The sequence below is a fragment of the Gymnogyps californianus genome, chromosome 27 (assembly GCF_018139145.2).
Source record: "Gymnogyps californianus isolate 813 chromosome 27, ASM1813914v2, whole genome shotgun sequence".
Lineage (NCBI taxonomy): Eukaryota > Metazoa > Chordata > Aves > Accipitriformes > Cathartidae > Gymnogyps > Gymnogyps californianus.
In genome coordinates, this window is record NC_059497.1 from 6,266,867 (window position 1) to 6,291,986 (window position 25,120).

Genomic DNA, 25,120 nt, shown 5'->3' on the forward strand with positions numbered 1-25,120 from the left:
GCTGGTGTCCTGCGGGCGCTGAGCCCCGCGGAGGCTGCCCGCGCCGTCTTTTCTACTGAACGCTGTGTGGAGTTGCCATTTGTTTTTTTTTTTTAATTATTATTTTTGCTAACTTATTTGGATTTTTTTTTTTAAATAAAGGCATTCTTGTTTGAACTGCTCGGGGCTTCCTTTACTGCTGTCCCGCTCTGCGCAGGTCTCCCCTAATTCCCAGGTTGGGGATTTCTCCATATCGGAAAATCCAGCTGGACCTCAGCGTGGCTGCTCAGTGGTTGGAACTGTACGTCCCATGCTTACATCAGCCCTGCAGAGATCAGTGATTTCACTGGTTTGCAACTGGGGCTCAGCCCTGTACCCCAAAAACTCTTGGGGGAGCTAAAGATTAATTATATTTTTAATTTGGGCTCTAGAAAGAAGGCTCAAGCCAGCAATGTTTTAAAATCCTGTTTATTGGAACACATATACATCCTTTCCTGACCCAATCCAGGGTTTGGAGTCCATGCAGTACCAATAATATGACGAAAGAAATAGGGCATCGATATAAAGGGCTCACTGACTCTTCAAATTAAAAAAATATTTAATACTGTATTAGGCAAATAATACACCGAAAAGACATCGTGACTGTATAGTCTCTCAGATATTGCACTTCCAGACAGCACATGATAAGTATAAGGTCATTCCAGCCATCAATAAATATCACATCAGAAATAGGGGCCACACAAGGCAAACGTGGCATGAGGAGACGAAGAGATCCTACCCTACGGGGAAGAAATGGGAAGAGTTAAGAGCCTCCTGGATTGATCCCTGCCCGTAGCCTGGAGGCAGGAGGGGAGAGCATCTCCTCTGCACCCGGAGGGGAAGGGATGGGCATGTCCCAGGGCGGTGGGTGCCCCCATCCTGTCTCCCCAGGCACCCAAGGAGGGTCCCCTCTCCCGTGGGTGCTGGGTACCGTCCCGGCTGGCAGCAAGCCGTATGGGGCGGTTCCAGCCCTTCCCCACGCAGCCCCTCGTGGACCCGCCGTGCAGGCGCAGCCTCCCCCGCTACGTGGCGTCTGGCAGCACCCCAAAATGCAGCACCCCGACCGCCCACCCCTTGGCAGACAGCCGCCCTCCTCGCCTCCACAATGGCCGGTCCCTGTTCCATCCCATGCAGTGCCAACCCTGGCACTGGCCCTGGCCCGCCCTGGGGGCAGCTCCTTGCCCAGCCGCCCTGTCGTGAGGATTTTCGCGAGCCTGAATCTTCCTTGGCTTCAAGTCCTGTGGGCAGCAGCATCCCTGATGCCCGGGGCTCGGGCGAGTCAGTGCAGCAGCCCATGGCATATTGGCAACATGAACCAGGCAGGAGAAAGGTTTCCGAATATCGCAGCCCACTTTTGGGGTGTCTCTGTCGCTCTGCCGGATTGCACCACGCTTCTGCCAGTGACGGAGCGGGCACCCAGCGAGTGCATCCATAGCCCGGCCAGCGCGGGGAGAGGTGGGAGACAAGCCACAGGCGGGAGCCATGGGGAACCGGGGGAAGCGGTGGGATGCACAAGCAGAAGGGAGAGCATCCTTTTCGGTCCACAGTAGTGAGACTGCAGCGCCCGTTGGTTTGGGCCGAGGAACAGGTGCAGGCCGGGCTCTTGTCCTGAAAGGCAGCCAGCACGTGGCCGTACGGATAGTGGGGATGTGCTGAGAAACAAAGTGAAAAAGGCCCCATGAGGATGGTGGCTCACCTCCACCCATGCACCCACAGGCCAACAAACCCAGATGGAGTCGGTAACGAATCCTCCTGGCACAGGGGAACCAAGCCCCAGGGTACAGCAGGATGCCAGGAGCCTCTCTGAAGTGCTTCACTGTCCTTCCCTCACCCCAGTGGAACCCCCCAATCTAGGATGGCATCCTGAGGTCCCCAGTGGAGCTGTCTGTCCAGGGATGGACAAACCATAGGTGGTTGGGATGCTGAGCATCCCTTCTGCATCATCTCAGGGTCTGTGAGCCTCAGGCAGCAGTGGGCTCTTCCCCCACCACTGAGGTCTCCATGGTCCTCCATGGCAAAGCAAACCTCGCTGAAGGCAGACACCCTGCCTGGGTGATGCTGGGCAGAGGACACCGGGCCTCGTGCTCTCCTCTCAGTCCCCATCCAGCTCCGAGGCCTCGGTCCTCCTCGCACTTACCCAGGGCCGGGCTGGTTCCCGTCACGCTGACCCTCAGCAGGAGTACGTCCGGACCGTGGAGGTCTCTAGCCTTGGCGACCCAGAGGCACCAACTGGAAGTGAGTCAAAGAGCAGAGCATGCAATTAGTGACTGCTCCAATTAGCCCTCGGCTTCCCGCCAAAACATTTCACAGGCAGCATCTGTGCACTGAAGCCACATGAAGATGAGGGTCAAAGGAAGAGGCACGTTTGGCCAGCTCCGACGCTCCCAAGGCTCCAGGGTATTTGGAAAGTTGCCGCCTGCCATCCCTGCTCTTGGGCAGTGAACATCCTGCTACCATGTCTGGGTAACAGACCCAGGGCTTTTGTGCCAGGTTTCATTGTCCTCAGCCGGGTGGGAATTGCAGCTTCCAGGGACGGGGTGGAAAAGGTCGAACAGAAGTTTGACCCAAACTGCTCGATGGAAAGCTGTGAAATCTGAGCAAATCTGGAGACAGGAGGAGAGCTCAGCCTGGGGCTTGGAGCCGGAAGGTGAAAGCATAACTTTCTAATTCTCGTTCATACATTCATTTCTGAGCCTGCTGAAGCCAGCTCTGCACCACTGGGGATGATGCAGGTGGCTTGGGACAGTGGGACCAGGGTGCCTGGTCCAGGGGACAAACCGGGGTGACCTGGCTGGAGCTTGTGCCTCCCTACAGCTTTGGAAGGGACCAAGATACCTTGTGGAAAGGAGTCGTGTGGTGGTGGGGCAGAGCGCGGGACACGTATGCTCAGCTAAAACACACGACAGCCAGCAGCACGGGCAGCAAGCGCGTCAAAGCAGGTCCCTGCCAGCCCTGGGTGAGTGGCTGCTCAGCAGCGCTCAGACTGAATTGAGCTGGTTAATTCAGTCCCTTTGGGGATGGTTTCCAAAAGGCAGGATGGACAAGACTGGCCCAGACTGGGCTGCTGCTTCCTGACAGCCCCCGATGCTACCCCAACAGGCTCTGACCTGGGTGCCAAACCCAGGGTGCGTGACACATATCCCCATTTCATGCCCCAATCCAGCCGTCTCCCTCGTCCGGGCAGTTCGAAACAAAGAAATCACACACTAGACCAGAGTCTGAAATAATCCTCCTGAAAAAAAAAACATTTACAGCAGGCAACAGCTCAAGGATCACACGGATTCAGCATCGCAGGCGATCAGCAAGCGTCCCTCCCTCTTGTCTCCTGGTGGCACGTCATTCCCCATATTCACCATGAGGTCTGAGCAGGGGCGGGAGAGGACCCTGGGGAGAAGGGGGTGACCTACCTTCTGGGGGCATTTTCTTGGCAGGGGCGGATGGAGGGGGCAGGGGCACCAGGCTGGTGACGCGGAAGCCGGCGGGGAGCGTCTCGGCTGAGCCGCTGAGCATGTTGATGCTGTGAACATCTCGTGGGCGGAAGCGCTTTCGCCAGGACGGGGTTCGACGGAAGGTCTTGTCATCGCCCTGCGAGGGAAGAGCAGGTTACGGGCCTGGCATCGGCAGCAGCAGGACCTTCTGCCCCTGTGAGACACCAGCACTGCTTCCACCTAACAAGGGTGTGCCTGTATATGGAGACCAACTCAAACAGTGCAGAAGTGTGTGATCAAATTGGGCTGAGGACATAGGAACTTCTCCGGGATCCCATGACATAGGCTTTATCCTTTCCAGCTTGCCTGTCTCTTCTCTCCAGCCTGCCTGCAAAGATGCCTTGGAGACATCAACACAAAAGCCCTAGTAAAGACCCCAAGGGATGCATCTAACCTTGGCCAGATAATGGCATCTGGAAGTGCCTGCTTCTCTCTGTGCTCTAAAGAGAGCCCTGACTAGCTCTGCTATCGTATCTCATGGAGGAAAGCTACACATAGGAGAGATCAAGATGAATTCCCACCTTCAGTGACTCAACGTCAACAGTTTTCTGGCTGCATAACGGGGCATCTCTAACCCACCAGCTTTACCCGCCACAGATGTGTCATGCCCAGAACATCTGTGACTCTAAAAGGCAATGTTAAAGCAGCTGGCAAGGAAAGCCAGGTGAGCCTACTGGAAAGTCAGCCCACTGAGCACGAGGCTAGAAATGATGTGCAAGACTCTTCCTCACCTGCCTCCACAGCCTGGCAGCACATTCCTTGGGGCCTTGTCTAATAGTTTTAGCTTATTCCACTGATACCGCTCATTGCGACTGCTCTAGAGAGTCTGTGACACACTATTTGACACCCCTGGACAAGGAGAGAGCGAGCAGAGGTCCTGCCTCTCCTGTTTCTTGCATGAGAACAGGCGCTCAGCATGATCTGGACATGGGAGAGGTTTGGTACTCACATCGTCCAGCCTCCGATCTGTGCCCAAGGCGAGCAGGTTGTTGAACTCCCTCTCCAGCACTTGTCGAGCCTGAAATTAACAAAAAATGAGCATTCCCCGTCGATGGAAACAGTTTCCAGCACGAACTCCCATCCCAGGAAAGCCTGAGGATGACGGAGAAAAAGCCCATGTGCCATCTGAGTGCTCTGCTTTGAAAGGCAGAGTTGAGTTGGTGGGACTGGTGGAGTCACACTGCAGCCGTGTCCCACGCTGGCCACCCTCCTCCAAAATCCCCCAAGGATGCTGCTCTTTACCTGCGTGTTCTGCGTGGGGATTTGCAACACGAGCGCCAGACTGTTGTGGTCGAAATTTTCATCGAGGGCCAGGAGCGCCCCGTGCACCCCGCTCTCGACGAGGTTGTTTGCATACTCGCGAAGCCCGATGGACTGGATCCAGTGAATGACCTGGTCGTTGGTCCACACCAACACGTCTGCAAAAGAGCGAGGGCACGTCTCAGGGCCAGCTCAGACCACGCTCTTGGTTGTGCGGGGACCTGATGATGCCCTGAAGCCCTTTCGCACTGCACTGGGAACTCTCCTTCCCGAGCCAGCAGCGATACCGGGTGCCCAAGTGCCAGAACAGCTCACTTCAATTTACCAAACTAAATGCTGAAATAACAGGCAGAAAACAACTGTGAAAATTAATCCTAAGAACCCACGGCTGCTGGTGTAATTAGGAGCATTATCAATAATGAGATGTAATCTAAGCAGCAGCCAGATGCGCAGGGAATCTCAGGACAGCCAACGAGGAAGGGGAGGCTGAGCAAGCTGAGGGTGTCCTGAGCATCTGAAACGGGCAGGAGAAGATGATCGGATGCTCGGACTGGATCTTTTCTGTCTTGACACCCTTCCTCCCTCCTCATGCCTGACTGGGGTAAGCTGCATAAAGGCACTTGGAGCAATCTGTTGGGAAAATACTGCAGGAAGGTCCCCCCGGAGAACAGCCCTGTGGGCATGGTTGCTCAGAAATAACGATTTTCCCTAGGCAAATGCTGTGTTAAAAATAAGGGACAGGAGAGCGACCACCACTGGCCATCTCTGGGGAGGTTTCTCATCTCCTTTTCCAGAGCTGGATTGTGTATGCGGCTGCTGACCTTTGATTTCGTGTTGGGTCTCTTCTCGCCTCCTCTCGAGCTCTTTGCGGTCGTAGTTGAGCCTCTTCAGGCACATGATGCCGTACTGCAGGCTGGTGCTGCAAGGACACGAGATGTCACCCAACCCTCAGGAGGGCTCAGCATGGCGGGGCAGGTGGCTTGGAGGGACCCGCGGAGAGACCCACTTCCCTGCTTGCTCTCCATGTGCCCAAAGGATGCTTCGGTTCAGGGTTGGGTCAGGACAGACACAACCCAAAGGGAAGATCTTAGCTGGAAAATGGGGAATGTCCCTCCCTTCCATGGTAATTCCCCACTCTACCAGTTTTACCCTGTTCTACCTGCCTGAAAGCGCATGGATCCAAACAACGATACTCCGTGCTTGGTGGCTGGAGAGGGAAGGGAGAACCAGCCCATGGGGGCTGCTCCAGGCTGAAGGGTTCATTCCCAGAGCAGGGAGGGCCCTGGCAGGCCCATGGACACAGCCCCATGGGTCGGGGTGGATGGTGGTACCCCATGACAGGGCTGGATACTGGTGCTTGAGCAAGGTGGTTGGCATGGCATAAGCCTTCTCTGAGCTGGGCTGCTGGCAGATAACTGCTCTGCCTGACAGTGGGGTACCAGATGGGACGAGCCTTTATTTTTGCCCGTGGTTTGCTCCACAGCCAGGAGAAGGCTTGGTCCTCTGCAATTTTGCTGCAAGGAGTGTGATGAAGGAGAACATTTGCCCATATGAGCTGCCCCAGACCAGGTGGTTGAGTTTAGCCTAGAAGAGCCATCCTCCAGCACCAGAGCTGGCCAAGACAGGGGAGAATCCCTCAAATTGCCCCATCCTCTGCTCCATGTGCAGACACTGCACCCCAGGGACCTCCCGAAGGAGAAGACTCACCGGTGGAAGCTGTCCACCATCTTCAAGTGCACTCTGAGATCTTTCTTGGTGAGGTGGTCCAGCATCCGTGCATCAACAAGACATTCCATGAAGTAGCTGCGATACTGCGGGAGACCCAAGCTGGGCAGCCACTCGTTCCCAATCCACTCATGGTTCATGTCCCCATAGGCCAGTGTCTGCGGAGAAGCAAATGGAGAAGCTAGGGAGAAACCAGGGCTTGGTGGGGCTGCAGACTCCCAGGAGGCCACTGACAGTTCAGTGCTGCAGCCTGGGGGTCACTGTCCTGAGGACCAAACCTAGGCCAGAGGAGTTTAACCCTAGTTTGTACTGAAGGAGCTGGAGGGAACAGTCCTGTTGGCCATGGTCTGTGTCCTACTGATGTCCCCAAGGAGACAAGGCAGTAGCCAAAAAGCAAGCATAAAGGATAGTTGGACTTTATGATCAGCTTCTTCTGGAAAAAGCACATTCATGAACGCTGAAACAACTAACTAAGAAATAGGTTTCAGTGCATTCCCATCTGATTTTTAAGAAGCTTAGAAATCACCAAAAGATCTACTTTATGAATTCAAAATGAAAAAAAAGTCAGTTTTAGGCAGAAAAACTTTCACTGCAAGCTGATTCAGGGTCCGAAAATGAAATAAAATCCACCAGAAGAAAAGTAAAACATTGAGAGTGATAAAACCAGAAGAGATGGATTCAAGCAGGACTCTTTCCTCCCACCTTTTCAGTTCATGAAAATGGTCTATATCCTGAACTTGGGGCTAAAAATAGGTGAAAACTAAATGTCTGTGCAGCTAGAAACCTGCCTCCCATGCAGGGCGGCTGGTCACTTTTAGGTGGGAGTTTTTAACACAGGATCTGTAGCTTACAGAGGAGGTCCCACAAAAAGTCACTCCACCTGAAGCAGGGAAGGACACTGCTTGATGCAAGGTCCCAGGAGGACCGCCCTGTACTTGAAAGATGGCTCAGAGGAGCAACCACAGGGTGCAGGTTCAGACTCCAACAAGGACTTGGTGAATACTGATGCCCCAAGCTCATCTCCCGGGTGCCCCATGATGCCTCCCTCCCGTAACGACCCCATGTACCGCCCGCGGAAAAGGGTGACACGGGGACCTCACCTGTGCCCAGCTGCCTTCCTCTGTGTCCTAAGCGTGACACATGCGGCATGTCAATAGAAAGGACACGTAAAGTCAGTACCCGGCAGCCCTGCACCATGAAAGCATGTGCCATGCGTGCTGAGCATGGGACCCCTCAGCACGGTGTGACCCAGAGGGGATGGGGGTCGGTCCCACGGCTGCATGGCTTGGGGAGCTCAGCCTTGTTGACAGGGTGCTGGGGACACCCCGACCCTGCTGGGCCCGGGTTTCACCCCATCTCTCAGGCAAGTGAGGATACAGGATGAGGCTTTTCTCATGGGCCTTGGGCTGGAGATGGCACGGGCACTGGGGCGCATACATCTTTCCTGGGACATATGGGTAGTTCTTGGGTCCCCCAAAGACAGACGGATGCAGAGAGAAACCCAAGCTTCAGCTTATGGGTCACAACCCCCAGAGGGGCTGCCCAACCCAATTTACCGATTTTGTAGCTATTTGCTCCCTTGTCAACCTGTGCTGGTTTTGCTCAACCTCACAAAACCGGCCAAGGGAAAGCGTCACGTCCCTGCCGTAACTCTGAGCTCTCCTTCCCCAAAAGGCACCTGCCAGTTACAGGTCTGTGCTACTCAACTAGCAGACAAAAGCTTCAATAAAATGCCTGATGCACACAACCAATCCAAAATGCTGCCCCTGCTCTGAGACATGGACATGGGGTCATTAAAGTTGCAAACAGGGGAGCATGGCTACATCTCTCCAAAGGAGCCAGAGCTTTTGGGAGCAGGGCCACATCCCTCCGAGGGACCCCAAGCTATCGGCCAGTGGTCAGGACAGACAGTGGGGATCATATTTGGGTGTGCTAAGGTCAATGGGAGATTAGACAGTGACTTCTCTGGGTGCAGAATGACCAATGTAGGACTCAATCTCATGCATCTATCTTGAGACCACTCTTGGTTTTTGTCTTTCATTTCTTTCCTCTAACTCACAACCGACAGACAAGCTGCTCTAGAAACCCAGCAAAACCCACAGAGGCTTGACAAAGGAAAATGCATCTGATGGTTTTTAAGCCAGTTTTAGAAATTGTTGGGATATTAAAGGTTGAAAGATGGTTTCTAAACAGGTGCATGGTGCTGGCCAAGAGCTGACACATGAGACACAGCAAAGATCCCCTTCCCTCCCGGGATTTAGCACGTTAATGCACGCCCGGAGCTCAGCTCGGTAACCGATATGCTGTGCAGCAGCAGTGGGGCTGGTCAGCCTCACCGTCTTGGTGGAAGTCGCCATGTTCTCCATCTCCTCGTGGGTGACCCAGACATTTCCAGAGGACTGCAGGGAAAAGAGCAGAGTGGTCAGGGTAAACCACCACGGAGCCATGGCCTCGGTTCACAACCGTGCTGGAAACAAGCCCAGCTCAGGCTGATGGAGGATCAGGCCACCCTTGTGCTTAGAGCTGTACTGGGGAGATCCTGCAGCGTCCTTGCAGCTCAGGCTGGTGGCACCCCGCTGCCCGTGGGGACCCTGGGCTGTCCGTGCAGCCATGGAGAGCACAGCAAGGACCCTTTGGCTGCCTTTATACTTTGGTGTTATGCTCATGGAGCCTGCAGGCTTGTCTCTGACAGCTGTGACCCCAGCCTTGGCCATCTGAGGGGGACACAGCACGCTTGGGGCCTTTCTTTCTGCTGGCTGCATTTCTACAGATGTGTCTTGGCATTACTGGGGCACCATTAACCCCTCGAGGGGTTTGGGGACCAGCACAAGACACAATCCCTCCATCTGCTCCATCTCCTATCCAGGGCAAGGCTGGGATCTGAAGTTGCTCTGACTTGCCCCAGGAATTTCAGACGGTCCCAGGAAAAGGCTTGTATTGAAGTGATTGAGAAAAAGGCTGTGCATAACCCAGTTGGCCCTGTAAATCACGCATGTGCTGTTTGGATGGGATTTTATCCTCTCCAGGGCAGACAGTCCCTGAGCTTTGCTCTTTGCAGGCTGCTCAGCAGGGTCAGCCTCTTGCTGACAGTCTCTGAGTGTGAGGACAAGAGCATTTGCTGGTGCCTCAAGACAGGAAAGTGCTTCACACTCGATGGCCGTAAACGATCTTTGTGCCTGAAGACAAGTGTCTGGTGGTTTGACACGTCCATGAGGGAATGTCACCCCCTCCACGGCCACGCTTGCCTGTAACACTGGGACTCCCTGGTGACCGATGGACCACTGTGGTCCCAAGGAGCCAGGGAAAGGAGGGACACAAGTGTGTCGTCCTGCCCCACGGAGGGTCTGTCTTGGGGAAGAGGGGGTCTGCAGCATGGAGCACTTACTGTCCGCGAGGTGGGTGGTGCCGAGGGGCTCGTGAGCGAGACCATCTCCTGGATGGCCAGACGCAGCTTCAGACGATGCAGCGCATTGCTGATGCCGATCTCCCTCTGGATCTCAGTGTCGGACAGGGCTGACATGATGGCTCCGCTCTTCACGTTGGCTCGGCAAGCGGCAACATACCAGGCTGGCATCCCTACCCAGAGCTGCCAAAACAGGGCAAAGCCAGTGACTGCCTGGTTGATCTACCCTAACTTCCTCTGGCAGGATCAAGGCCATCCTGTTTGAAGGTCAATATCAAAGCTGGATACCCGCATGGGGTTAATTTTTGTTTGTACCTAGCACAGATGGACGGTGGGCAGCCCAGCATCCCTATATCTGATGGACACAGCACAGGGAAAGAGCACCCACTGAGCCTTTCAGCCCAAAGCTCTACTCAAACCACAACTCTACAGAATATGTGAGGGATCCGGGGATCTGCTCTGCTCCCCCAGGTTTTGCAACCACCAACCACGTGCATGGACCCAAGCATGGTGGGACTGTGGGGTGCTGTACCGCTGCTGGGGGAGCACACTACAGACTGGCGGCAACTGCAAAGCCATCGGTCCATGGGGACGACGCACGGGCGTGCTCTGCCTCACCTCCAGCCAGGAGACAACGGTGGGGCCATCCCAGTGAGCAAAGGGCAATCCTTTCCTCCGAGCTTCTTCCAGGAGTTCGTGCCTGGAGGGAACAGAACCAGAAGAGTGATTTATTGGGGGCTTGTGGGGAAAGAAGCAGCTCTTGAAAGGGAATAGACTATGGGCAGTAAGAACCAGCTGGCAGAAAAGCAATAAAGGAGCTAAAAGGGCTCAAGAGAGGGTGAAGATGAGAAGCCTTTCCAGCAATTCCCATGCATGCCATGGCTTCTCAGCCATCAGGCAGGACATTTTCTTGCTGGGGCAGGGAAGGAGGTTCACTCACTTCTTCCGCAGGCGCCGATCCTTCTCGGCCTGAGCACCCAGCTTGCCAAGTCCCAGAGGGTCCTGCATGCCCCCATCCACATCGGTAAGCAGCACTGTTGGGCAAGCAAGACATCCTCCGGTCAGTGTGACGTTCCCAGGGTCAGCATGGCATCCCCCGGGGTCAGTGTGGCCACTGCCACAGTCCCTATGCCAGGGTGTTGGGGATGCACAATCGCAGCACAGGAGGTGACAGTCTCCATTTCCATCCCACCCCCACAGCTCCCCTGCATCCCTGGGAAGCCCAAGGGGATCCCTGCCTGCCATCTCTTCCATTTCAAGATGCTCAACATCAAAGCAGTAAAGGATTTAGGAGTGGAAAAGCAGCTCCCACCAAAGGGCTGTACAAAATCAAGAAGGTCCCATGGGGAGGGAAGCAGATTTGGGGAAATTAAAGATAAGATACAGTGATGGGGGGTCACTATCCTCACTGCAGCTCTTGCAGAGCATTAAGAGCGATACCATGCTCATGCCAGAAAGGGCCGCAGGGCAGAAAGCACCAGGACCCAACTGCCCTGAAGCTGCAGGGAGCCCAGAGCCAGTGGCCCCAACATCCCCGCACCAGCAGGGGTGTCCCTGCTCCTCCGCCTGTCACCCCAACAGCACCCCAAAGCCAGACAGTGCCAGGAGGCATGCAGAGAGCCTGGCCCGAGAGGACGCCCGCCCGGCACGGATGGGAATAGGGTTGCTCACGGACCCTGCCCCGTGGCCCCTTCTCTGCTCAGCTGAATCAAGCGACCCTTCTCTTTTTTCCCGAACAAGCGCCCGATGGAAGATTTGATCCCCTTCCTCTTGGAGCCCTTGTGCAGGGAGTCCTGGCTGCTGTTGCTGCTGGGGTTGCTGGCCTGCTCCTCCAGCGAGCTGGGGATGGAGGAGGGAGAGGAACAGCAAAGCCTTTAGGTTATTCCTGAGCAGCGCACAAGCCATGGCAAACCCCAGACTGTCCCACAATCCCACGCTTGCCCCACGTAAATACTCAAATCAACAGAGCAGGCACTGGTGTGAGATCCAAAGGGTGCTCCACATACCTCTTCCCATCCTCCTGACTTAGCGCGGGGTGGCCCAGCTTCTCCAGCCGCAACGTCCTGGGTGAGGATGGGGGGGACGTCTCGCATTTGATGGTGGTTTTATCCTCTCGGCTTTCATCCCGAGCTGCAGGCGACTGAACAAGCAGAGAAGCCATGAGGCTGGGCAGCCAAAGCCCAGCTCCATCCTTGCCCTGCTGCCTGCCTCTCTCTTGCTCCATGGAGGCATGGCCAAAAGAGCCACCAGGGCCCTGAGGCTTTGCCACGCTCCAGGATTGGCCTGAACTAGAGCTCTGGCAATGGCTCGAGATGCCCAAGCAGATGGGGAGGATGCGGCCATGTGGCCAAGATCCTGGGAATAGGGAGGAGAGAGGATGCAGCCCCATGGTCCAGGTCAGGGCGTGGGGACAGAAGCTGCTGGCCCTCAGCAGAGGGCTCTGAGGAGCACAGATGGGAATGTCCCAAAGACACCCTGTCGCCAGAGGGGACACACAATGTTTGAGGACCCAGTGGCTTTCTGAACCTCCCCATGTCCTGCCAGACCCCCCAGGCTGCCAGCCGGCACATCTCCAAGCACCTTACGGGATCCCCATGATCCTCCTGCTGAATCCCTGGGGTCCCCAGCTCCATCCCGCGCCTGCTGCACCCTGACCTGGTGTGGACAAAGCCAGGAGCAGGCTGGAAAAGGGGCTTGGACAAAAACCAACGGGATGGGAGCCACTCACTAGCAGTTTCCTCCGGTGCTTCCTCAAGTCGCTGGGCTGATTGCAAGGGGGAAAGCGAGAGAGACACAGAAAGGGGGGCAGTTAATGGAGAACCCCCCCTCAGAGCAGTCCCGGGGCCAGGCGTGCCAGGCTGGGAGACAGCAAACATGAGCCCCCCCGTTCCACATCACCCTCCCACATGCCCGGGCGGACGCCGGGGCATCGCTCCCACCCCAGGCAGCCATGTGCACACCCTGTCCAGCCCCCGTCCGCCCCGCGTCCCTCCTCACCAACGTCATGATCCCCATGCGGTCGAGGTCCTGAGCGGCGCTGCGGGAGGAGAGCTTGGGGGTGGAGCGGCCGCTGAGCGGTGGGGACGAGCTGGCCAGGGACAGGGCCGTCAGCGAAGTGGGGATGGAAGCCCTTTTGCAGAGCTGGGTGAGGTTGAGGCCCTCCATGCTGCCGCTCGTGACGCGGGTCTCCAGCTCCTCCGCGCGGAGCTCGGTGGACTCCTTCTCCTCTTGGATCATCCTGGGGGAGCAGCGGGGCTCAGGGCTCCTGGCTCCCCACCTTTCTGGGGAGTCACCTCACACCTCCCAGCCATAGGATCTCCCTGCCCTGGGGAAATGCACCTTGGGTGTTGTGACTCAAGCCCCCGATCTCCAGGAATGGCAGCAAGATCCATCAGGATCCACATAACCCGGAGCTGAGACACACCACGATTTCTTTTAATATTAATGGGGGACTTTTTTTAAAAATAACGACGCTTTCTGTGAGCCAGCACTGGTGCAGCTGAGGGACAGGGAGTCATGTGCAGGAAGGACCAAGCCCTGTGGCTGGATGTCCTGGAGCCATTTCCCTGGCTGAAGCTGGACCAAGACCTCAATTTTAGGGCATCAGAGCCTGCTCCCACTGCCTGGCAGTTTGTTGCCCCCCCGGAGCCATTTCAGAGCAAGGCAGTGGTGGGTTTTGGCCATGGTCGCTACCTGATCTCCTCATTGATGGCATCCAGCTGCTCCTGGAGCATCATGGCCAACGTCTGGGCATCCGAGTGCCCGCTGGGGGAGAGCACGTCCATGGAGCTGAAGAGTGTCTCACGGTCATCCTCATCCACATCGGAGATCTCAGGGTCGCTGTCGAAGGCGTGAGGCCCCGTGGCCAGGACGCTGCCTGCCTGGGCCTGCTCCCAGTCCTGGGGGAACAAGGTCCACTGGTCCTACACGGCACCCTCCTGTCTCCAAAAGCCAAACTGGAGACCTCCACACAACAGTCACACCTCAACGCAACCCCAATGGGAAACCTTTCCTACCATATTACCCCTGCCCACGCACCAGCTGAAGGAAATTGCCCCATGTCCCCAAAGCCAGGACACATGAGACCAGCATGCAAGGCAGGAGGAGACCCCAATGTCAACCCTGACCCCGTGCTGGCATGAAGATGGATTACCTTGGCTGGCTCCTCTCGTCGGGCAGCGAATCGGCCCTTCTGCGCCCGAGGCAGGCCCGGGGCTGTCCCGAAGGGCTCAGCGGGGGCATGAACCACAGCACTCAGTGGGAAGCGCAGGTCCGTGGCGCTGCCCATATGGGACCTGGGGAGACAGAGCCCTGTTGCGGACGTTGCCCCATGCAAGGATGCCCTCATCCCCAGGCTGCTCCCCTTGCAGCCCAGGCTTGCTCAGGACAGAGGAGAAGGATGAGGCCACTCCGGGATGCCCACCCCAGCAATGCGTGCCTGCTCTGCATGAACTGATGCAAAACCAGGCTCCAGAAAAAGGTGCCCCATTCCCCCCATGCTGGCCCTGGAGATGTGCTCACAGACCGTAGGAAGCTCAGCCCTGGGCCCTACCCTGCTGCTACCTCCCCCTTCGCTGCGGTACCCACTCGGGGCATCCAGCCAGTTCTGGCCAAAACCGCCCTGTGCAGTGGGTCTGCTGTGAAGCCGTGGGCTAAACAGTCCCCTCCTGTCCTCCCCTCTCGAGAACAGCTTGCACCTCCCAACACGTACAGCACGTCTTGTGCCTGTCTTCTCTATCCCTGTGGTACAGAACAGGGACCAGCCAGGGAGCTTTTCTCCTTCTTTTTATGTTTTCTTCAACATTTTCATGAAAAAAAAAACCCTGATGAATAAAATCCCATTTGAAACAGATCTTCCAGCTGCAGGGACATGAGCATCTTTTGGGATCTCCTAGCAGAAACCGGCTGGGACTTCTTCATCCTCCTCCTCTGTGCTTGGGCTGGTGCTCGGGAGCGGGTCCCCATCCCTGGCAGAGTAATGCAGCGGCTGCTGTTGGACACGAGGCCACTTTTTGCTGCTCGTGGTACTCATTGCATATCTCCATGTTGCTTGGTTGCTCCTCCTCGCCCTGAAGACCCAACCACACAGCTGAGCAAAGCGCCTTCCCGGAGCACGGGGTCATTACTCCCTATATGCATTGCCATAGGAGGCATGAGGTTTTTTTGATTTAAGATGACAAAAGCAGTTGTCCAAGGCAGATCAGTGTTTTTCCACCATGGTGGGTCTGGTTTCCAGTGCAGATAAAGATCCGGGCTCCCCACCCCAGCATCCTACCAAACCCATACAAAACTGCTAACACAAGCAGCTTGGCTTGGCGTCAGCTTGGTGTTTGCAGACGAAGGCATAGTCCAAGTTTCAAGGGGATTTAAGTTGTGGAGCCGCTGACAAGCAGCTCCCGAGCTAAAAACAGATGAAGGCGCCTTAGACAAAAGCTGACATTTCAGCTGAGGGATTACTCTGGCCTCTGTAACTCAAGCTTTCTGCTGATTTTTCCTCCAAGAAAGTAAAAAAAAAAACAACCCGTCCATCCTGTTCTTACAGACCCATACAAAGAGGTCCCACACATGCTCCAGACACTCGTCTGGCACTCAGCTGGCCTTCATCCTCACAAGCTCTTCCTCACTCTCCCCGTTTCTCCTCTCCATGACAAATACGGGGCCTCCAGGCCTTCTCCTCTCTGCCACAGCTGCTGACAGATATGAAGGTGGTTACACCGCTCCTTTCCATCTTTTCCAGCCTTCCCGAGAGGTGAATTTTCCCCACTGGTGGTTGCTCTCGTTGATCCCTCGCTGCCTCTAACCCACGTCGAAAGTGCTCAGGAGAGGATGTGGTCTCCCGGGCGGCCGCAGCAATGCAGTGGGGTGCGTGTCGTGCTGGCACCCTCCTTTTCTAACCCCCCAGGTTCTGGCAGTGGTGCTGGGTGCCCCGGTCAGTGCCGGAGGCTGAGACCCGATGGACTCACCTCTCCTCCTGATGCTCTGGGCTGGGACGTCCTCATCTCCCAGCTGACTTTAAATGTAAGGGTGTGGGAGGACCATTGTAGAGAGGAGGGGAAAAAATGGGGGGTCGTCATTCTCCTTTGCCTGCAACACCTCAAAAGAGGTTCCTCCTTCTCCGTCGGCCCATCCCCAGCACACCGCAGGGGGGAAGGGTGTTTGGTGAACATCCAGCTTTCATAGCAAATTAAGCCTTAACCCCGTTATGCAGAAAAAGAAACGATGCCCAGTGGTCTTTTCACCCTTAGAAGAGCAAATTTTGGGCCATTCAGTTGGGCTGGGCTATTCTCAATGGTCTGTGTCTCATGCCAGGACAGATCTGCGTCAGGGACACAGCCGGAGCTGACCCTGCTGTGATGAACTACCCTGCAGCCCCACACCGAGGCTTGGTGAAACCAGAAATGCCTGATGCCAACAGCATTTTGGGGCCCTAAAAGCGGAACGCCCCCAAAGCCGCGGGTGCGGGATGCAAGCGGGGCGCGCACGGGCTGGCAGGGTTTTGGCAGGCGGCCCTTACCTTGCGTGCACGCTCTCCACGAATGTCCCACTTCTGGTCTTGAGCTGATCGACCTCCAGCCTCAGTTTGTCAATCTCGTCGGACAACCGTCGCTGTTCAGGGCGAGACAAGAGACAGGCAGGGGTTGGTTTTGCTCTGAAAAGCAGCCAGGTTTGGGGCAATCCATATCCTTAGCTATTTCCCGGTTTATATTCCCTTTAAAAACCCCCATCCCAGGTTCAAAGCACCTTTGACACATCGGTAAAGAAACAGCTCATGCAGGCGACAGTGAATGACGATGCTGGGGCGATGCCGTGAAGGGAGGGAGCGATCACAGGCCAGACAGACAGACACACGCGTGCTCGAAGTGATGCTGGTTTGAGAGACGAAGGAAAATGGGTCCCAGTAGGATGCTCTGGTTTTGCTCCAGACGGCACGCGCGCGTTTGCCTTGGCAAAGGGCTGGCAGCAAGGGACCTGCTAGCCAAATTTGATGCTGGCCCTGTCCCTCCCGCTGCCAGCCCCGTCCTCATCGGAAACCTGCGGCTGCACTAAGTGGCCGTGCTGTCCTGCAGGAGATGCGAGGGGAGATGGGATCCTTCAGGCACAGCAGGATCCAGTCCCGCGGGCAAACAGGCTGAACCAGGGTGGGTAACATGCAGGCAGCGTCATGCAAGTCTCCGAGCTCTGCCGAGCTGAGCAGCCACGGCCGGGGAGCACAAGCAGTGCCTGCACATCCTCGCCGCGGGCAGGGAGCATCTGGGAGAGCAAGGCCCTGGGCAAGGGGGAAAGCAACCCCCCGATGCCTCCAACCATGCATGAGACATGGGATACATCCCAAAAGCTCCCGTTGCTTCAAAAAGCTGCAACCCTCAAGTTTCCTGGCACAGGCCAACGTGGACTCGTGTTGCAGACCCTACTTAGATGCTTTATCTGAGAGCAGGGGAGGTGTGAAGACCTACAGGGCCTTCTGCAAGCTGGGCATGGAGCAGATCTTCCCCCCAGTTCGAGTGAGGGGGTCGAGAAAGCCTCGGGGGTGAAGGGGACGTGGCTGCCTGAGCAGCACTGTCCCTCGCAGCCAGGCTGCACCAAAGAGCACTGGGGTAAACCCTCGCCTAGACACGTGGGCGAAGCCACCCCGGCCTCGCTGCTGTCCTCGGCGGGGGGTCGGGGATGGATGAGCGTGATAGAAATATGGAGACGGGACTGAACGTGCCTGTTAGGGAACCGAACCGGGGGTCTCCGGGGAGGTGGGTGGCAGCTTCCATCCAGCCACTGCGTGGGTTAGTTTGTGGCCTCCTGCTGCTGGGCGCTTTGGGATCCCAGCTCCTCCGAAACTAGGGTATTTTAGGAGGTGCCACTGCCACTAGCCGGGGATTAGGAGCGAGGAAGCGCAGTCACTAGGGCAGGCTCCCTGCAGCGGCATTTACCTTGTCGTGCTGGTGTTCCTCTATCTGCTTTTGGGTATTTTCCAGCTCTTGTAACAATGTGTTCTTTGAAAAACGAAACAAAAGAAAGGGGAACAAAAACAGGAAAGAAAAAGAGAGACCGTTTAGAAAACGGCCGTGCGGCCTCCCGGAGATGGCCAGCGTGAAATCGCTGTGTGGACGGTGTGACGGACGCCTGGCAGGAGGGATGGCAATGGCTCCCTGATCTGTTCCTCACCTAGCTGCCCACGAACCCATCTTCTCTGCAAACCTCCTGCTCCTCAAGCAGGGCTGCCATAGCCCAACTCCTGCCCCACACCAGGGCCCGGGCACGGCCATGGAGGGCAAGCAGCAATTAGAGATTTGATGGGCAGGGCTTGAAGATTAGGAAATGTGTTCTGAGAGGAGATCAACTCCTTGAGCACCTGGATCAAGGGCAAAACTGTCCCCTACATCTAAGCTAGGGAATAGGCAGGGGGAAAAGAAGATGCGTTTGCAACTGCCTGACCTAGTGCTGTTTTTTGGGAGGTGCTGGCAGCCAAACAGCATCATTTTTGCCCGCGGAGGACCTGGAGAAACTCTCTGGGTGAGGCAGCGCCGGCAGCAGGCCGGGGAGCAGACGATGCCCCTTCGCAAGGTGCCACCGCTCTGGTCCCTGTTTCTTGCTGGGGTGGCAATTTGGACTCAGCCCCATGTGTTGGGTCCCGCTCTTTATCCAGAGCCACTCAGACCTATCTGCTGAATGACTGGACACGCTGGCACAGCCAGATCTGGTTGGGGACAGGAGGTGCAGAGCAGCAGGGGAGACAGACCCAGTCCTGGAGGCATCAGCTGGGGGATGCAACCCCTCTGTGCTCCGACTTGCTAAGGGGAGCCTGCTCCCTGCAGGAACCCAAATAGAGGTGAATTATCAAGGGCTGACCTCCCATTGGCATTGCGAGGTTAATCCTTGCTCTGAGGCTCCTGCTCTCCCAGCTAATTGCATTCACGCTGGGGCAGCAGCAACTCCAGCTGCTGGAAAGCCCAGTTCCCCAGGAGGAGTGGAGTGGGAGCTGGGAGGCTGCTCATGGACTCTGCCCTGGCTTGGGGAAGGCAGATCAGTCCAGGCTTGGGGGACAGGAAGGTTTCAAGGCAGCATGTGGAGGGGATGGGCAGGTGGGAGAGGATGAACACTGCATTTTCTCCTGCAAAATGCAGTAGGGTTTTGCTCCGACAGCTGGGCGCGGGCTGCAGTTAATGCGGCACCTGAAGAGACACAGGGAAGCAAGGGAACGGAGCAGGACAAATCCTGCTGCTGTCGGAGGTGAAAGGCGGTGGGGAGTGGGTCTTACGGGGCGAGGGCTGGCTGGAGGCGAGGCTGCGATGCAGAGCACGCTTCCCTGCGCTCCCACCAGCCCCAGCGCCTGGCTGGCATCCTGCATGTGATCATTTCTCCATCCCTGCACAGGTACTTCCAAACCCCTGTGCCGTGGCTGGCCGAGGCTCCGCGTCGGAGGGGCTGCAGACCCCTCAACCTCCCACCAGCCCCGCAGAGGACCCCCTGCCCCCCAGCCACTACCTTCTCCTCCAAGGCCGCCATCCTCTCCTTGAGGTGCAGCTGCAGCCGCTCGTTGGACTCGCTCAGCAGACGGTCCACGGTGTCCGAGAGCCGCTTGTTGTGCTCCTCGTTCATCTTCTCCCGCTGGCGGGCCTGCAACGGCAAACAGCAACCGGCCACGTCAGATCCAGCGGATCTGCTCCTTCTGGCACGGGGGCTTGGGGCCCTCCTGCCATCCCGTGCCTGCTGGTGGTGTCAGAGCTGATCCACCAGACCCAGCTTTTGGGGACAAATCCATCCCTTACAGCACAGATCAGATCCTCTGCTGGGGCTCTGCTGGTCTCTGCCATTTCCCAGCCAGGGATGAACAGGAGAGAGGACAGGATCCAAAGAGATCCGGCCTGCCTGACCCTCAAGAAAGTTTGACCTGTGCATCTGCCAGGGACAGCCACACTGGGGGCACATTCCAGACCCCAATGGGTGCCGATCCTCTGGATTTCCAAAGGTCCCTCCAAATCTCTGCCCTAACAACCGCAGGCTTCCGCAAGGACACACGCTGTAATGCCACCTGGGCAACCTGAGAAATGGGCATCACAACCTCCTGCGTGGACAGCCCAGCCACTGGCTAAGGAGCACAGCAGGGACTGTGCAGCCCGTGACACATCAGCTCGGCCTCCCTGTCTTTTTGAGGGGCAGCACCCTTTGCTCCCAGCGCCCATCAGTCTCACCCTGCTGCTGATCCAGGCTCGGGGGAAGAGCTGCTGGAGCCTCCCCCTCCACCCTGCATTTGGGGTCCCAGCTTGCCTCAGGGGGTGATGCTGGGAGACGAGTGGATGTGGCACGCTAACGGCAAGACTTGGATGCCTGGGAGAGGGGGAAATCACAGCAGAGCGTCATGAGCTCCTGCGTGGCTCTAGTTTAAGAGATCCTGGATGGGAAAGGATTAACCAGGCTCCTCTCCCCATCCTGCTTCAGAGACACCAGCAAGCCAGCCCTTTGTGGTGTGCGCAGGTGCCTCGCCACCAAGGCAAGGGGGAGCCAAGGCCGGATCAGGACCCGCAAGGACTGCCCTGTCCAGGCTGAGTAGCGCTTACCCTGGCCAGCTCCTGGTTCTTCTCCTCTAGCTGACTCTCCAGCTGCCGGAGGTGCTCCTCGATGCTTCCGTGCCTCTCTTCTGCCTGGGAAAAGCAGAGCAGCCCTCTCGGATGACGCTCCCCAAAACCACGCCGGACTTCCTGCATCCCTCCCTCCATCCCTGCATCTGCATCCTTCCCCGGGATGCGGCGCTCTGCCTGCATCCCCGCCATGGTTCACTGCGTGCTGTGAGCCCAAAACAGCCCTGCTAGCAAGGTGACGGGAGATGGAGGTGCTCTGTGAGCAATTAGGCACCCGTTCCAGCGCCCAGGAAGGGCAGGGCTGGCTGTATCCACACCTCCCTCCAGGCCTGCACCCTCCCAGATCCAGCCTGGGTCCTTCCTCTTCCTCCTCGTCCCAGAGGGGTCCCAGCACAAGCCGAAGGCCATCCACACCCACAGGGCCATCTCTGCCTTGGAGAAAGGAGCAGAGGGAAGGGAACAAACCCCACGCATGCAGGACACGTCGAGAGCTTTAAAAATGGTGCGTTGTCCCTGCAGCCATGGGGCAGGCAGAGGACAGCAAAGCTCACAGGCTGGGAATGAGAGCAGGGTGCCTTCGGCCTGCCAGGGGCTCCATCGCTGCAGGGGGGTGGCCAGACCTGCCTCTTCCTCTGGTTCCTGCACTCCCTTCTAGCTCTGGTCCCCGATCACCCCGCGCACTTGCCTTGGTGAGTGCAGCAATGCGCTGGGCCAGCTCCGCTTCCACCTCGGGCAGCGTCTCCGCCTTCCGCATCGTCTGCTGCAGCTTCTGCTCCGCCAGCTCCAGCAGCTCCTGCAGGTGCCGGGCTTTCTCCTCGCACTGCGGGACAGGGCAGGATGGGTGCCTGGCACCAAGGCTTGCCCGCTTGTCCCATCCCCAGCACCCACTTCTCCCTGTCGAGTCCCCAGGGTGGTGGGGAGTCTTTGGGCCCAGGTTCGGTACCTGGCGGTGCAGGGACTCCTTGTTGGCCAACTCGCTTTCCAGCTTGTCATTGAGGTCATGGATGGAGGTGGCTTCTCGCTGGGCTGCCAGGTAGCGTTTCTCCAGTGTGGTGATCCTCTCCTCCATGTCCTCTTTCTGAGCCAGGGCCTGGGGAAGTGATGGGGCTGTCACATCCTGATCTGTGACCACCAGTTTGGGAATAACTGGGCCACCCAGCTCCTGCAAGCCTGGGACACCCCCGAGTCCAAGCATGCAATGAAAACCCTGCTTCACACGGGGATGAGGGACAGCAGAGTGGGAGAGCAATAAAGGAGAGTCAAGCAATCACAAAAAAACCTTCTAGCATGGACACAGCTCACTGCCCCAGGTCTGCAGCACACCTGGGTACCTCGGTGTCTGCTTATGATCTCAGGGAAGTCCTGCTGAGGGACTTGGGGACAATCTCCCAAAGGCAGTGCCTCTTTTGAGGAACACAGGCCTTCACCCTGCATACAACAGGAGTTACAATCCCTTCCCAGCCCAGAGTATGTGGAAGCTGCTGTGAATGTCTCTGCAACTGCAACAGGCTTGGCAGTGCGAGAGGGCAGTGTCTAACCTCTCGGAGGTCCCTCTGGTACTTGCTGCTCATCTCCTCCGATTTGATCAGATCCTTCCTGGCGGTGCCCAGATCCTCCTCCAGCTCGGCGACGCTGGCAGCCAACGCAGAGATGCGCTCCTTGGCCTGGACCACTTCGAAATTCTGCTTCTCCAGGAGCTCCTGCAGCTCCACCACCCGCCCTGCCTCATCATCCGGGTGGACGGAGCCGTTGGAGAGCCGCTGCAAGGCAGCAGAGAGGGAGGCGGATGCCGGGCTGCCCCAAAGCATGGGCTGGCATTGCCTGCAGCTACGCAATGGGGGAACATGGCCCTGCAAGGACCCAGTGAGGTTGGTGGGGAGTGGAGACGTGGGGCTCTGGGACCCCCGTCAACAGTCTCCACTAGCCAGGGATGTGGCTTCTCACAGCCACGATGGAATAGGGATGGCTGAGGGCTTCCCAGAGCATTGCTGGGAAGCAGAGCCCCTAGGAGCATCCGAGTGGGAGCACAAATTCCCCTCCGCTCAGAAATGGCCTGTATCCACCCGGAAGGGCATTTCCCAGGGGGCTGGACCCAGGAGAGAGGGAAAAAAGTTTTCAGCACCCTGGAGCCAGCAACAAGGGGGCTGGAGAAATGATGGCCTCGGTGAGCGTGGTCAGAGCAGGGGTTTCTGGGGCTCTCACCTTCCAGGGAAGCTTCTGTGCTGGCTCCTTGGGCTCCCTCTCATCCCGCTCACCCACCGGGGCCTCCCGCGCGGCGCCTTGCTGCAGAGCCGCTACCTGCATGGCAACAGGGCTTAATTAATGAGAGAAAGCAGATGAGACCAGCGGGTGCAGCCGCGGGTGAGGCCAGCCCTGGTGCACCCAGGTCTGCAACCGGCTTCCCGCTGGCTTCCTCCACCGTCATATTCAGCTGGTGCCGATGGTGGGGAGGAACTGGAGGGATAGGGTGAAGAAGAGAGGGGAAGGCAGAGGTGCTGTGAAGGCTCAGCACTGATGGAGATGAAGCCTGTCCGTCTTGCATGGACAGAGCAGTGCTTGCTACAGGCACGCAAAGAGCCTGAGCCCCAGCAGTAAGGTTTTCCTGGTGAGCCCTCGGGGACCTGAGCCCTGCACCCCAGGACTCCCTCCCAACTCATTTCACTAGTTTGCAGCCAGACAGACTCCAAACCCGGCGCAGACGTAGCCAGCAGGAGCAGGGGATAAACACCGACATCGCACCCTGCTCTGCTGGGGGAGGATGGGGAAAGGTCCCTGCAAGGTGACCGAAGGCCAGGCACTGCCTCCTCGCTGAGCCTGGGGAAGGACCGCGAGACACATCCCGGGAACTGGAAAGAGGAGCAAAATTTAGCCAGGCAGAGGCTATAAGGATGGCTCTTTCCTTGTGGCAGTAGTGGCTGGGCACAAACTTTAGGAAGGAAAACAGGGTTAATATCTCTCCGAGATGAAAAGGGCTAGATGTTGGGGACAGTGAAGTCCCCGTGTCAGGGCCCCAGCAAGGAAGGAGATGGGGGATGCACGATGAGGTGCTCGGAGCAGTGAGGTTTGGGTCTCTGCTGAGGCAGGGAAAATCCCAAGTCATTCTCAACCCCCTGAAATGATTCAAGTTCAGGTTGCTTTTGTCAGTGAAATGAACACCAAACAGCAAAACGACAGAGGAAACCTTACCTGCGAGACAAAAGTTTTCAGAATATTTACAAGGTTTCCTTAAATACAGACAATCCTTCATGTAAATAGTGATTTTAGAATAAAAGCCTTACATTAAAAATGCCCAAATGCCATTTCTCTGATCTGCATCATCATTTGAGGGTGCTATTTCAGCAAATTCAACATGAATTCACAAATGTAACACAGAGCGGTCCCAGCCAGCGGGTGCCCCAGCAAGGGCCCAGGGTAGGCTGCCCAAATACCTCGTACCTGCCGATGGGCATCCACGAGCTGCTCCTCCAAGGTTGCCACTCGCTCTAAGGCTGCTCGCAAGCGTTCCCTGACCTGCAGTCGTGTAAGACAACGGGAAAGGCCATTATTTATCCGTGATGAGGATAGGATAAATCCGTGCCCAGGATCTAGGCAAGCTCCCAGCCCCTTTTGTCTGGCTGACAGCCAGGCTCAGGTGGATTCACATCCAGGGCACAGGCTCAGGGATGCTCCAGTCCATTGCCTGGGAGAGCAAAAGCATGTTGGAGAGGAACAGCCTGGGCCAAGCTGACTCTTGGAGACGTATGGCCAGGACAGCTTGAAGACATCTTTTAGCAGAGGAAGGAGACGCTTGAGGCAAATGAATCAGGAGGAACAAGAGCAGTAACGCAAAGACTGAACCAGGGTGTCAAATGCCAGCGCTCACCACCATCATGTGAGTGACCCAGGGAAGCAAGTTCCCTGTCCCCGACAGCCTCAAACTCACAGCATCCACTTGGCAGCCCCACCAGCTCCTAAAATGAGGGTGCTGCAGCGTTTGGATAGCCAAGACCTTCCTCCTGAGGGACCCCATGTCACCACCCAGCTTAACAACAAAAAATGGCATCCAGTGGGAGGGAGGAGGAGGGTTGGGAGAAGGTCAGCTCGCAGCAGGGGATGCTCATGGAACGAGCCGAGAGAGGTCCCAGCAGCCTGTCTCACCTTTTCATCTAGCGCCTTGTGATGCTCAAAGAGTGACTTGAGCGCCTTGAGCACCTCGACCTCACTGGAAACCCCGGACGGCGACTGGGCCTGACGCTTGACCACGGTCATCCTCAGGGACCGCTCATGCCTCGACACCAGGCACTCCAGGTGCTCCAGCAAGAGCTGCAAGAGGGCAAGCGTGAGGCTCTCACCACCCCGGGGGCTGTCAATGCCGATACCGGCCCAGCAGCCTGCAGTGTCCCACATTTCTGAGGACTGAAAGCCAGACAGCAGGTTTTAGATACTTACCCGGGTGTTATTGCGCTCGGCTTTCAGCTCTGAAATCTCCTCTTCCCTCTCCAGGAGCTGCTCCCGGCACGCACTGAGCTCCCGTGTCAGCGTTGCAAACTCCTGCAGAAATCAGGGCACGGCCGTGAGCAGGGAGAGCGGGATGGAGACGGAGCCAGCGTCCTGGCCCCACTGCCGGGAACTCCAGCGCTGAGCATCTCCCATCCGAACCCAACCAGCGAGAGACG

The 25,120-nt window shown here is 57.0% G+C and overlaps 2 protein-coding genes across 2 annotated transcripts in view; both read right to left on the minus strand.

The window, feature by feature from the left end:
- The window catches only part of LOC127026358 (guanine nucleotide-binding protein G(i) subunit alpha-3), a 378,524-nt gene that overhangs the window by 286,457 nt on the left and 66,947 nt on the right, over positions 1 to 25,120 (minus strand). The window lies entirely within an intron of this gene.
- The window catches only part of PPFIA4 (PTPRF interacting protein alpha 4), a 31,656-nt gene continuing 8,169 nt past the window's right edge, over positions 1,634 to 25,120 (minus strand). The window contains exons 2-29 of the mRNA XM_050911188.1: positions 24,894 to 24,995; positions 24,603 to 24,767; positions 23,901 to 23,975; positions 22,668 to 22,763; positions 22,004 to 22,225; positions 21,409 to 21,555; positions 21,147 to 21,285; positions 20,445 to 20,524; positions 19,372 to 19,503; positions 16,409 to 16,500; positions 14,048 to 14,189; positions 13,588 to 13,793; positions 12,892 to 13,132; positions 12,623 to 12,658; positions 11,901 to 12,034; positions 11,570 to 11,733; positions 10,835 to 10,928; positions 10,513 to 10,594; positions 9,877 to 10,077; positions 8,828 to 8,890; positions 7,592 to 7,618; positions 6,474 to 6,649; positions 5,588 to 5,685; positions 4,749 to 4,924; positions 4,456 to 4,524; positions 3,426 to 3,603; positions 2,156 to 2,247; positions 1,634 to 1,670 (exon numbers count right to left, since the gene is read on the minus strand). Coding sequence (XP_050767145.1) covers positions 2,189 to 2,247; positions 3,426 to 3,603; positions 4,456 to 4,524; positions 4,749 to 4,924; positions 5,588 to 5,685; positions 6,474 to 6,649; positions 7,592 to 7,618; positions 8,828 to 8,890; positions 9,877 to 10,077; positions 10,513 to 10,594; positions 10,835 to 10,928; positions 11,570 to 11,733; positions 11,901 to 12,034; positions 12,623 to 12,658; positions 12,892 to 13,132; positions 13,588 to 13,793; positions 14,048 to 14,189; positions 16,409 to 16,500; positions 19,372 to 19,503; positions 20,445 to 20,524; positions 21,147 to 21,285; positions 21,409 to 21,555; positions 22,004 to 22,225; positions 22,668 to 22,763; positions 23,901 to 23,975; positions 24,603 to 24,767; positions 24,894 to 24,995 — 3,396 coding nt within the window. The 3' untranslated portion in view covers positions 1,634 to 1,670; positions 2,156 to 2,188. The remainder of the gene's footprint in view (positions 1,671 to 2,155; positions 2,248 to 3,425; positions 3,604 to 4,455; positions 4,525 to 4,748; positions 4,925 to 5,587; positions 5,686 to 6,473; positions 6,650 to 7,591; positions 7,619 to 8,827; positions 8,891 to 9,876; positions 10,078 to 10,512; positions 10,595 to 10,834; positions 10,929 to 11,569; positions 11,734 to 11,900; positions 12,035 to 12,622; positions 12,659 to 12,891; positions 13,133 to 13,587; positions 13,794 to 14,047; positions 14,190 to 16,408; positions 16,501 to 19,371; positions 19,504 to 20,444; positions 20,525 to 21,146; positions 21,286 to 21,408; positions 21,556 to 22,003; positions 22,226 to 22,667; positions 22,764 to 23,900; positions 23,976 to 24,602; positions 24,768 to 24,893; positions 24,996 to 25,120) is intronic.